The sequence below is a fragment of the Schistocerca americana genome, chromosome 3, assembly GCF_021461395.2.
Source record: "Schistocerca americana isolate TAMUIC-IGC-003095 chromosome 3, iqSchAmer2.1, whole genome shotgun sequence".
Classification (NCBI taxonomy): domain Eukaryota; kingdom Metazoa; phylum Arthropoda; class Insecta; order Orthoptera; family Acrididae; genus Schistocerca; species Schistocerca americana.
Window position 1 is genome coordinate 187,508,106 of NC_060121.1, and position 13,491 is coordinate 187,521,596.

Here is a 13,491-nt window from a genome sequence, read left to right on the forward strand (position 1 = left end):
TGTAGCATAATTTTAATTTTTTTGGGTTCATTGGTGCTGGCAGCTGGTGCTCTTAATAGAAAAGTGAATATTCCTGGTGCATATGATCTGAAATGCTTTGTGTTCACTAGTATAGTTTATTTATAAATTAATAATGGATAATTTTTCCTATATTGCAAAACAATTCAATAAATTCACAGCATGTGTAGTATGTGTGATTAAAAGTCTATTTCAATACATTTTCTTGCAACCAGGAACAGCCTGATCCATTGTTTGTAAAAGGAAAAAGACTGTATGGTTCACCACAAATGCTGCAACTTAGTTTGGATGGAAAAAGGTTATATGTCACCTCATCTTTACACAGTGCTTGGGACTGGCAGTTCTATCCTGATATGGTCAAGTATGTATAAATTCAGTCTTTTTTTTCCTTATTACACTGACAATCTCAAATGTGTTAGTGTTATATTGCTGTATAACACATGTCCCATGAAGAGAATTATAACCAATGTTACTGATGGTATAAGTATATCAGTTTTCATACATTTTCCATTTCTTTGCAGACATGGTTCATACATGCTGAAACTACGTGTAAACACAGAGAAAGGGGGCCTCACTCTGGATAAAGACTTCCTTGTGGAGTTCAGAGATGAAACAGGTGGACCCGTCAGTGCACATGAGATTCGGTGAGTACTGTGATCTCAAAATTGCTATCAAGCAATGTTAATATGTAATGAAAACTGTCAATGTTGTTAACAACAGTCACAGCAGTGGGAGAGATAATGTTCGAAAATTTTGCTATAGAGTTAACACATGTTATAAAAGTTAAATCACTATTTAATGTGAAGTAGTTGTAAGACAGTTATCCATTATTCAATAATATGTGCAGTTATTAAACTTTTGCCGGCCGTTGTGGCTGAGCGGTTATAGGCGCTTCAGTCTGGATCCACGCTACCACTACAGTCACAGGTCCGAATCCTGCCTCGGGCATGGATGTGTGTGGTTAGGTTTAAATAGTTCTAAGTTCTAGGGGACTGATGACCTCGGATGTTAAGTCCCATAGTACTCAGAGCCATTTGAACCATTATTAAACTTTTAAGTTGTTGTTCTTCAGAAGCTAAGAGTATGAAAGATTAGTGAACATCATTAGTCACAGTTATTGAAAAGTGAACAAAGTAACCTTCTACAGAACTATCTTGAATGGAAATTTAAAAACTGAAAGAGTGAGATTTTATCAGGTTTATCTCTTTTTGGTGAGGACTTCTTTCTTTCACTGATGGTCTTCAGTTTTTTATTTTACATACTTCTCTATTTAATAATCATTCCTTAATATTTGATTCTCTCTCAAACGATAAATGTTCGAAGAATAGTTTATGAGATTGGCTACTGCCTATTGTTGCAACAAATAGTCTTCATATGCTACTCTTGTTTAACATTTCAGCAAGTACACATCTTCAATTAAAATTTCAGTAAATTAGGAAACTAGTAATGATGTGACAAATATGATGAAATGTGTTTGGATGAGAAAAGTAGATCATTTGTCCCCTTCAGAAGCTGTTAGAAGCCATTCCTAAAATTGTTTCACCATATAAGTTTATCAAGTAACTTCTTTTCATTGGCAACTTCCAAAATGTGTGAAAAATAGGAATAGAAGTTCTTGATCTTGTGAAGGAATCTGACATTGTCTGTTAATATCTGCTTGTGCTCACTAGAGTATTGGGAGCATGGTCCCAATTCTAATCACCATCCATATTAGCAATCACAGCCGTGGTCCTCAGAATAGCATCTGTGTGGCTTTACTTTGTTTCCCATACTCATTCACATGATTGGGACTTTTGCTTCAAGCACATTTAAAACAGAACATTCAGTACAGAATAGACTAGTTCAAGATGTCTTTTGCCATTGATTCTGCTCAAGAGGTTGCCATAACAGCAGCCAAACAGTCAGTTGTTTCTAATCAAGATAATGGAGGACTATATCAAAAGCTTATGATTTTACACAGGTTTAACATTACAAATAAACCAAAAATGCTTTACATGACTGGAAACTAAAGGCCTGGGGAAATTAATAATTGTTCAAGAATGTAGCAAACAGAAAAATACAAACAATATTGCAATATTGTTTCACTCTTCATGAAATATGACTATTTTCTTCTTGTACTCTGTTCACTTAACATAGGAAAGTCACCATGGGCCTTTAATGAACAGTAACTTCTTTGTAAATTAGAGTGACTGACATCTTTAAGGAATGTTGGTTCATCAGTTCATCCTAAATGTCTCAATACTACAATCTAAAATTGGTGCCTATAAAATGGAGCTCCCCAGTAGAGGTTTTGTCAAGGATATTATCACCTCCAACCATTAGTTTATGAATGCAGTAACAACAGTAAAAGCATCATGAATTGAAGCTTTTTTGGTCTGTTCTGTCCTCAAATATTATTTGCTTAACCATCTTCCTTTCAGTTGTTTAACATCACTTCCTCACTGATGTGGCTGCACCCCTTCTTACTCCTTGTTGTTCCATTTGTTCCCACTTTTGTGGTGTCATTCAGATCAAAAATATTTAGTTTATGCTGAGCATTCTTTTCCACTCTTCTTCTGTATTTTCTCTTCCTTCATTTGTTCCTTCCCTCCTCCCTCCTTACTTCTGCACATGGAATCGGACACAAATGTGGTTGACAGATGTTTTGTTAGCAAATTCAATACAAGGTATCTTGTATCAGGTTTGATACAGTAATGTAAGAGAGCACTGGAGTTTCTGAAGTATATTTAGTAAAACAAAATGCTTGCAGCCCTTGATGCATGTTATTTGTGAACTGACCCTCACCTTACCCTGGCAGTTGCTGCTACAATAATAATAATAATAAAATAATAATAATAATAATAATAATAATAAATCCCGTGGAGGCCCGGGAAAAGAATAGGCCTCCGGTATGTTCTGCCAGTTGTAAAAGGCGACGAAAAGAACAAACCACTAATAGGTCTAACCCCCCTTTTAGTGTGATGAGTTGGTTCAGGACAGAACTAAAGAAGCCTCGGACAAGCGCCGTCATGGTCAGGGACGACGCTTGAACCCTATGCCCGCCCACAATGGTAACGACACTGCTAGCCAACTGGAAAATGATTTAAATCCAAATAGAGGTGTTTTGCAGGATATGCTTCCTGCAACTACCCTAGAAGGAAAACAGACAGAGGATGAGATGGTTAGATGAAGTTAATCGACACCTCATGTTCTGTTATTACCAAGCAACAAACCTGGGAACCAACACAACTGGATACAGATCACAAGTATACACAACATTTATTACCAGATACCCAGAATTAAAATTTTTAACAGAACAACGATTAGCTGATCAGATCCGTGTAATAATCAAAAATAACAGGATACCCCAGTCAGAATTAGAAAGTATCAAACAACAAGTACAACAAATACTGGAACAAAATAATGTGCAATCAGAAGAAGAAGAAGAAGAAGAAGAAGAAGAAAATACAGTAATGGACTCACATCCCAGAGAAAACAAACAAAGAACAACACGCATCAATTAAACAATCAGAGGAAAACGAAATCTTAAGACAGCCACCAGAACAAGTACAAATAGAACACGAAGTGACACACATGTTAGATATAGAAGAAAAATTTCAGCTGACATATATAGAATACAAAGACACAAATACAGACATTAGACCATTCTTACATAGACCGCCAAATAACCCACAAGTCGAAACAACAATAAAAACTATCAACACAATCATACACAACAAAATAAATGAAAACACAACTATGGAAGAGTTACAACTACTGGTTTATATAGGAGCACTCACTACACTAAATATACACACTAGGCAGAGATCAGAACCAACCAACACACAGAAGAAACCCACAAAACCAGCATGGCAACACAGGCTACAGATCAGAATAGAAAAACTGAGAAAAGACATCGGACAGCTAACACAATTTATAAGAAATGGAATGTCAGAAAAAAAAAGAAAAAGTTTAGGTAAAATCTCACAACAGGAAGCGATAGAGCAATTAAATGAAAAGAAGCAGAAATTACAAGCATTGGCCAAACGACTTAGAATATACAAAAAAAGTGAAAATAGAAGGAAACAAAACCAAACATTCAACACAAACCAAAAGAAATTTTACCAGACAATAGATAACACACACATTAAAATAGACAATTCACCAAACATAACAGAAATGGAACACTTCTGGAGCAACATATGGTCAAACCCGGTACAACATAACAGGCATGCACGGTGGATACAAGCAGAAACAGGCACATACCACAAATGCCTGAAGTAAAAATTTTGCAACATGAAGTCACCGAAGCAATTAATTCTACTCACAATTGGAAAGCCCATGGAATAGATAAAATAGCAAATTTCTGGCTAAAGAAGTTCACCTCAACACATTCACATCTAACTAAATTATTTAATAGTTACATTGCAGACCCATACACATTCCCTGATACACTTACACATGGAATAACTTATCTGAAACCTAAAGATCAAGCAGACACAGCAAACCCAGCTAAATATCGCCCCATAACATGCCTACCAACAATATACAAAATATTAACTTCAGTCATTACACAGAAATTAATGACACATACAACACAGAACAAAATTATAAATGAAGAACAAAAAGGCTGTTGCAAAGGAGCACGGGGATGTAAAGAGCAACTGATAATAGATGCAGAGGTGACATATCAAGCTAAAACTAAACAAAGGTTGCTACACTACGCATACATTGATTACCAAAAAGCTTTTGATAGTGTACTCCACGCATGGTTACTACATATATTGGAAATATACAAAGTAGATCCTAAATTGATACAGTTCCTAAACATAGTAATGAAAAATTGGAAAACCACACTTAATATCCAAACAAATTCAAATAATATCACATCACAGCCAATACAGATTAAGTGTGGAATATACCAAGGAGACTCATTAAGTCCTTTCTGGTTCTGCCTTGTTCTGAACCCACTATCCAACATGATAAATAATACAAATTATGGATACAATATTACTGGAACATACCAACACAAAATCACACATTTGCTACACATAGACGATCTAAAACTACTGGCAGCAACAAATCAACAACTCAACCAATTACTAAAGATAACAGAAATATTCAGCAATGATATAAATATGGCTTTTGGAACAGACAAATGTAAGGAAAAAAACATAGCCAAGGGAAAACACACTGAACAAGAAGATTATATACTGGATAACCACAGCAACTGCATAGAAGTGATGGAAAAAACAGATGCCTATAAATATCTAGGATACAGCCAAAAAATAGGAATAGATAATACAAATATTAAAGAAGAACTAAAAGAAAAATATAGACAAAGACTAACAAAAATACTGAAAACAGAATTGACAGCAAGAAACAAGACAAAAGCTATAAATACCTATGCTATACCAATATTGACCTACTCATTTGGAGTACTGAAATGGAGTAACACAGACCTAGAAGCACTCAACACACTTACACGATCACAATGCCACAAATATAGAATACATCACATACATTCAGCAACAGAAAGATTCACATTAAGCAGAAAGGAAGGAGGAAGGGGATTTATCGACATAAAAAACCTACGTTATAGACAGGTAGACAATTTAAGAAAATTCCTTATAGAACGAGCAGAAACTAGCAAAATACACAAAGCAATCACTCATATAAATTCCTTGGCTACACCATTGCAATTTCATACCCACTTCTACAACCCTTTAGATCCCATAACATCAACAGATACAAAGAAAGTAAATTGGAAAAAGAAAACACTACATGGCAAGCACCCGTATCATCTAACACAGCCACACATCGATCAAGATGCATCCAACACATGGCTAAGAAAAGGCAATATATACAGTGAGACGGAAGGATTCATGATTGCAATACAGGATCAAACAATAAACACCAGATATTACAGCAAGCGTATTATTAAAGATCCCAATACCACAACAGATAAATGCAGACTTTGCAAACAACAAATAGAAACAGTAGATCACATCACAAGCAGATGTACAACACTAGCAAATACAGAATACCCCAGAAGACATGACAATGTAGCAAAAATAATACATCAACAACTTGCCATACAACATAAACTAATAAAACAACACGTTCCCACATACAAGTACGCACCACAAAATGTACTGGAGAATGATGAATACAAATTATACTGGAACAGAACCATTATAAGAGGTAAAAAAAAAAAAAAAAAAAAAAAAACACATAACAAACTTGACATCATACTCACCAATAAAAACAAGAAATTAACACAACTAATCGAAATATCCATAACCAATAAAACAAATATACAAAAGAAAACAGGAGAAAAAATTGAAAAATACATCCAACTGGCTGAGGAAGTCAAGGACATGTGGCATCAGGATAAATTTGACATCATACCAATTATACTGTCAACTACAGGAGTCATACCACACAATATCCACCAGTACATCAACACAATACAGCTACATCCAAACATATATATACAACTACAGAAATCTGTAATTAATATAATAGAGGGAAACATTCCACGTGGGAAAAATTATATATAAAAACAAAGATGAGGTGACTTACCGAACGAAAGCGCTGGCAGGTCGATAGACACACAAACAAACACAAACATACACACAAAATTCAAGCTTTCGCAACAAACTGTTGCCTCATCAGGAAAGAGGGAAGGAGAGGGGAAGACGAAAGGAAGTGGGTTTTAAGGGAGAGGGTAAGGAGTCATTCCAATCCCGGGAGCGGAAAGACTTACCTTCGGGGGAAAAAAGGACAGGTATACACTCGCACTCACGCACATATCCATCCACACATACAGACACAAGCATACATATTTAAAAGACAAAGAGTTTTTTAAATATGTCTGCTTGTGTCTTATGTGTGGATGGATATGTGCGTGAGTGCGAGTGTATACCTGTCCTTTTTTCCCCCGAAGGTAAGTCTTTCCGCTCCCGGGATTGGAATGACTCCTTACCCTCTCCCTTAAAACCCACTTCCTTTCGTCTTCCCCTCTCCTTCCCTCTTTCCTGATGAGGCAACAGTTTGTTGCGAAAGCTTGAATTTTGTGTGTATGTTTGTGTTTGTTTGTGTGTCTATCGACCTGCCAGCGCTTTCGTTCGGTAAGTCACCTCATCTTTGTTTTTATATATAAAGAAATCTGTAATTATTGATACATGTTCAATTACCCAAAAGTTCCTAAATGCAATGTAACATATACCATACAGTTAAAAGGAAGTCACGCTTGATCAAGGTCCGCATCACTTTCCATTTTTAACCAGACATATCATCTGAGACAGGAAAGAGAAATAATAATAATAATAATAATAATAATAATAATAATAATAATAATAATAATAATAATAAATGACGAGTGATATAATCACCTAATACAATGTTTTTGTTACTGAGGATGACAGTTTCGTACCAAAGATGTAAAACCAAAATAAGAAATTACATACCTAAATTAAGAAGCAAAGTTATGGACTGAATCAAGTGTAAGATCACAACCATCTGCATAAACAAAACAATGCTGCATCTATAGTTGGAAGAGAATTACTATTTTCCTTTCAGAATTTAAAATGAATGAGTAAATAAATGGCTTGTTCTGAAATCTGCATTAATGGGATGTTAAGACATGTGTTATTCAACCATACAGCACAGACAGTGATTTGTTTTGGACTGTAAACATGAGATTTGAAATATCCAAAGAAGATAGCACACTGTTAGGTAATTAGGTCCCGTACAGGGTGTTCATTTAAGTCAGCCTAAAATCTTAAGAATTTTCTTGTACAGTGGTCAAATCCTTATCTCCAGATACTCTTTTACATCAATTTCATTGAATGCTGGGTTTCACATGTGAAGTGTAAGAAAACAACCAGAGCAGATCAATAGCAGACAGACTTAAAGGCTATTAACTGGATATAGATAATGCCATCTAAATTCTGCATGCCTCTTACAGGAGAGAACCAGAAGCTTCTTGATGCAGCAGTTGAAAATTGTGTGATGTGGTGCACAGATAGTATGGTTACAGACCTTTATAGAGATTTCATTTACTATGTCATTAAGTTTAGTTTTCATTGAAAGAGTGAATTCAATGGGGCGTCTAGAAACTATTGACAAGAGGCTACATGCTTATGTGGAAGTGCATGACCATCAGATATTGTATGTATTGTTTCCCTCAACTGCTATTTGGTTAGAGGAATGATCTTGAAACTATTTTTTCTGTACTTTCTTACAATGCAATTTATAAGTGACTTTCACATGCAAAATATGTAACATGATTATGTGGAAGGTGTATTGTGATCATTTAACAGTGAATACAGTTTTAATGTGGTACAACATAGTATTTTAGATTTACAATTGGAAATCACTCTCTAGTAAGTTTTGAGAAAGATTGTTAGGTGCTCATTATACTGTTGTTGTCCTAGTTTGACAGACAAATCTAACAATGTTCAACGGCCTTCATGGGGGGGGGGGTCTGTTCACATATCTTATGATTAATAGAAGAGGCAACACATATGCTGTGTATTGGTTATCAGTTGTGCCAAATAGAATGTGATTGTCTTGAAATAGTGTCCCAAGAAGCAATGCTATAAATAACTGCAGGTAAGAAACTAATAAGTATTGTGTTTAGGGTATCGCTTCCAAGTAAATATTTTGCAGATGGTTTCAATGTATGAAAATTTCTGGCAATACTCCACTTTGACATCAAAGCAACACAATATGAAACCATCACATAAAATGTACTGGAAATGGCAGCAGTAGGGTGTCTTCCAGGGGGAGACATGTTTTCTCCACAGTAGATATGTTAAAAAGAGATCTGTATGTTCAGTCCTTATTGATCTATTGATCAAAATTTTTATCAGAGTGAAATAGTAGAAGAAACTGCAAAGTTTCCTAAGAAATTGCACATATATAAAAACACATGTCAACAGATTGAATGGGGAAGGTATTATTATTCTCAGTTTGAAGTTGTAGTGTAGTGATTGTAGATTGTGAGACAGCTTTTCCTATGGTTATGGAGTTGTTCATTATTTAGTGTCTTCTACACTGCCTTAATTCAGAACTAGATTATCTCTACAACAGGGATAAACCTCTCTGATAAAAATTTCTTCCTTTTTAAGAATTTCAGTATTTTTTATGATGTATCCTATCAAAGGATTTCTCATAATAAAGTAAACCTGGACAAATATTAACTCTTTTCTTGTAACAGCTTTGTAAAATATTTTTGCTACAACATTCACTTCTCGTGTGCCTAAAACATTTCTAAATTCAGACCATGAATGACTAAAATACCTTCAGGTTTAACTGAAGAGTTTTGGGAGTAATTCTTAGACATATTCATTGAGCCAGGCTTGTTTAGGTAACAAGCATATGTTCATCACATATCCTCACACTTTGTTTTGTAGGGAGAAAGATTAGTGTTGATCAAGTTCATTGTATTGGGTAAATGCTAGTCTCCTAAATCCCAATGAAAATGTTTTGATTCGTGGTAACACTTTTTTGAGAAAGAGTTCAAACTGTTTCACGGCAATTTGTGGCATTCTCATCAACTTTTTAAATCAGTAGGCCTATTGTTTTGTACTTCAATCTCATTGTTTATTCTTTTCCATCTAAATGACGAGTGATACAATCACCAAATACAATGTTTTTGTTACTGAGGATGACAGTTTCGTACCAAAGATGTAAAACCAAAATAAGAAATTACATACCTAAATTAAGTAGCAAAGTTATGGACTGAATCAAGTGTATGAACATTTGTTACCTAAATATATGCTGGGAATCCTCCCTGGGCACCACCTTTGTGGACTTCTTCAATAATATGTGACATTGCCTGTACCTCATCATTCCTGCACTCTGCATCTTCCTTTAAAGCCAAAGTATTCAAGATGACTTTGCAAATTCTGTGTCCTGTAAAAAAATGATTGAGTCGAGTGTACATTCAGTGAGCTCACCAAATCCAGAGATACAAGATGTAGGTTACTTTGAAAATTCCACTCTCCTGTACATTTATTTGCAATGCTAAACTGAGCTTTCTGAAATCTGGAAATTACTGTGAAGGTTGGTTCTGGAAATTTCAGATGGCCTGGTAATTCCTGCAGGTCATGATAGAACATGTGCTTCATCAAATGCACCTGATCCCAAACTGTCAGCAGAAAACATCACCGATTTGATGAGTGGGTAGGCAGGCCTGTGCTGTATTCACAAAATGTACTTGGCATGGCACATATAAAACTAAGCTGTGGAAGTCACGGTACCAGTCACCCTACACCGATGACATAACCATGTGCCAAGAGTGATCAAATGTGCCCCAGTTTCCGGAACCTGTCTGTGTTCTATACCATGCCACAGTGCCCAAATCTGCTCTTCATGCTTTCCTTTTAGCTATTTCTACAGTTTCCATGTGGGAAAGCCATTGCTGCATATTACATGGCATTGTTACTCCAGTGTGCATGTTCAACAGAATGACCTCATGCTCCCTTGTCTTTGACGTCACTTTGCTGCCTCATCATCTAGGTCCTCCAACTCAGGTGGTGTGTGGCAATTTGGCTCAATGGTGTGATCATGCTGTCTGCAACATCGAATGTTCTGTGGAGTTCTCATTCCAATATAGATACTGCTCTGGCACTGCCCAGGGAAACCATAAAAATTTTCGCATTCTCTTGGAATATCATTCTGACGTACAACAGTAGTATGAAGGAAGCCTATGGCAGTAGTTCAGCGTTGACTTATGCTGACCAGGTTTTGAACACTTTGAGAGTCCTGAATTCAGTGAATGATGGCTAACGTAACTTACAGAATGTCCAATTTGACTGTTCTTAGGTGCGACTGTAGTCTGATAGTTTTCCTGTGGTGCTGTGCCAATACAGTCAGAGTGGAACCATGTGTTGGCTTATACGTGCATTTGACAGATGGATGTCCACCTTAGAACTATTTACATGACATAAGGTGGAAGTATAAAGTAGGTCTTGTCACTTTTTCTAGGTAGCTTGTCATAACTCAGTTGCACCCAAGTTGCAGGCAACTCGGGCCTCTTCTATGTAGGCTGTCCCCGTATCTTCTGGAGGACACTGCACCCTCAATGTAATATTAGATACAGTCTAATCCCCCCCCACACACACAACACTTATTGTGCACATTAACTGTACTGAAACAAGCTGTGAATAGTGGAACATTGAGACCATATTTTGCTGCTAAGAAAAAGGAAGATTAGAACTAAATGTCCCATCCGAGCCTCACACACATTTTGGATGTCTGACATATACAAAAGGCAGACAGGTAAACAGCCTTTGAGTCACTCATGAAAGTGGTCCTTATACAGAAAGAGATGGAGCAGATGCTTGCGTTACAGAAGGGCCCTTTTCAAAGGAAACATCCCAGCATTTGCCTGGACTGATTTAGGGAAATTACAGAAAACACAAAATCTGGATGACCAGATCGGGATTTGAACTGTCGTCCTCCCAAATATGAGTCAAGTGTCCTAACCACTGTGCCACGTGCTGCTAAGTATGCAGGACCAGAGGGAATGCACTCTCCCACAATGTCAATCAAATTTGTGCTAGTGAGCTACATCCTGGTATTGCATGTAACCTTGATCTTGCCAAATATATTGGTAAACTATTTTCATGAACTTAGTAGTCTATCCAGTATGGTTACTAGATACTCTAATAAATCTTCATGCACCAGCTCCAACATTTGGTAGGATTCTGACAGTGGAATCTTCTAAGTTAAAAGCTTTCCAATCAGCAAATTAGGAGTGCTGTTGGGAGAGTGCCTGTCTACATATTCCATCTCATTCATTGTAGTTCTGGTTTGAAATTGATTATTGATAGGTTATGTGATACCTTGAATAGTATTGTGAAGTATGTCATTTGGGATTATCAGTTGTCATGCCACTTACACTTGATATTGTAGGTTCACAAGCTAATGAAAATATTATTTGTTGCAGGTATCCAGGCGGTGACTGTACGTCAGACATTTGGCTGGTGTGCGATGAGTGATCTGCAAATCCACCATGAAACAAGTTGTACTAACGAGGCCCTCACAGAAACTTGGGGAATTGCGTGTGTGATAGTTTGTCATCGTGCTTCAGCTTACCTGGATTAATCACACCATAATGGGAAAACTGCACTTATCAGCAAACTAATACTTAAGTGAGATATCTATGCAAATAACAGAGGAAACATTTATGACCAGTAAACACTTTAACATTATTTTCTGTTAATTTAAATGAAGCTGTATTCTGAGATTTTAGAATTTTTTGTATGTTTCATTTTAAAATTTGTATTTCACTGTTGAAGAAATAAATCGCATTGCTGTGTAGCTCACTCTTAATTATTCCAGCATGAGTAAGCGGTACGAACAGTCTGACCTACATACTTCTTGTAATTTCTTGCAAAATTTTATTTATATGCACAACATATTAAATTTACAACAATTCTTCATAATGGTACCCTCAGCTGCTATGCAGTCATGACATTTTCATGCAATGTTCTGTCATAACTGTTACATAACGTCAGTGTTGTCTGAACAGTTTAAACTGCTGCACTGCTAGTCTGTAGGTGAATGTGACTCTTTCAGACATCATCATATCATCAAGTTCTCAAAACATTTCATGCTATAGAGCAAGAGAAATAAATCTTGATGGCTATCTTTGAGAAATGCACCAAAAGTTATCAGTGGACCCAACAGCCAGAATAATCAGGAAGACATAGGAGCTGCTCAATTGGAACAGGATCTTATTAATAAATCTCTCTTGGGCACCTCGATCACATTTATTTTACACTTTCCAAAAGTTCGCGAGGAGGACACACCCCTAAGGCCCATTATGAGCATCACTAAATTGTTGACTTGTAGACGTGCAAAACATCTGGCCAGCCCTCAACTCTAAATGTTCGTTACTGTTTGCATAATATCAACTATAAGATGAATTTCATCAGCTGAATCAAAAGCCTGCATCTTGGAGGTGGAGATGGGATGGTCAGCTTTCATGGGGTCTCATTATTCATGCATGTTCCCATCAAACTTCAGAGATCTCCTCTCCCAGTTATTCTGTGCCAATGTTGTGGATTTATTTAAGCACATTCTGGCAATCATATTTTTTGTGTGGTGGAGAGTATTTCAATCAGATGGGTGGAGTCAGAATGGGAAGCCCATTAGCTCAAGTTTATGGAGTACCCTGAGGATGTCACATTGGACACAGCTCCTGCAAAGCCTGTTTTATCATTAGACATTTATTGTCTGGCCTCATGGATGTGAATCTGGAAGAATTCTTGGGTTATGCCAACAATATAGGCGCCTCACACAGGCACCTCACTGCTCCTTGTGACACCCTTGTCTGCTGAAATCTGGCATCTGCATACTACCAGCTATCGTCCACCAGAACAGAACCAGTCTGTTCAGAAGACCCTGGAGCACCTAGACAAAGCCATTTCAGACATTAAAAATGTACTGAAAGAACTGAAGCACTTACTGTTGATT

At 36.7% G+C, this 13,491-nt stretch overlaps 1 protein-coding gene across 1 annotated transcript in view; it reads left to right on the plus strand.

Moving 5' to 3' along the window:
* Positions 1–12,333, plus strand: part of LOC124606705 (methanethiol oxidase-like) — a 119,438-nt gene extending 107,105 nt beyond the window's left edge. Inside the window, exons 9-11 of the mRNA XM_047138734.1 lie at positions 234–379; positions 540–662; positions 11,960–12,333. Coding sequence (XP_046994690.1) covers positions 234–379; positions 540–662; positions 11,960–12,011 — 321 coding nt within the window. The 3' untranslated portion in view covers positions 12,012–12,333. The remainder of the gene's footprint in view (positions 1–233; positions 380–539; positions 663–11,959) is intronic.
* Positions 12,334–13,491: the final 1,158 nt, after the last annotated feature.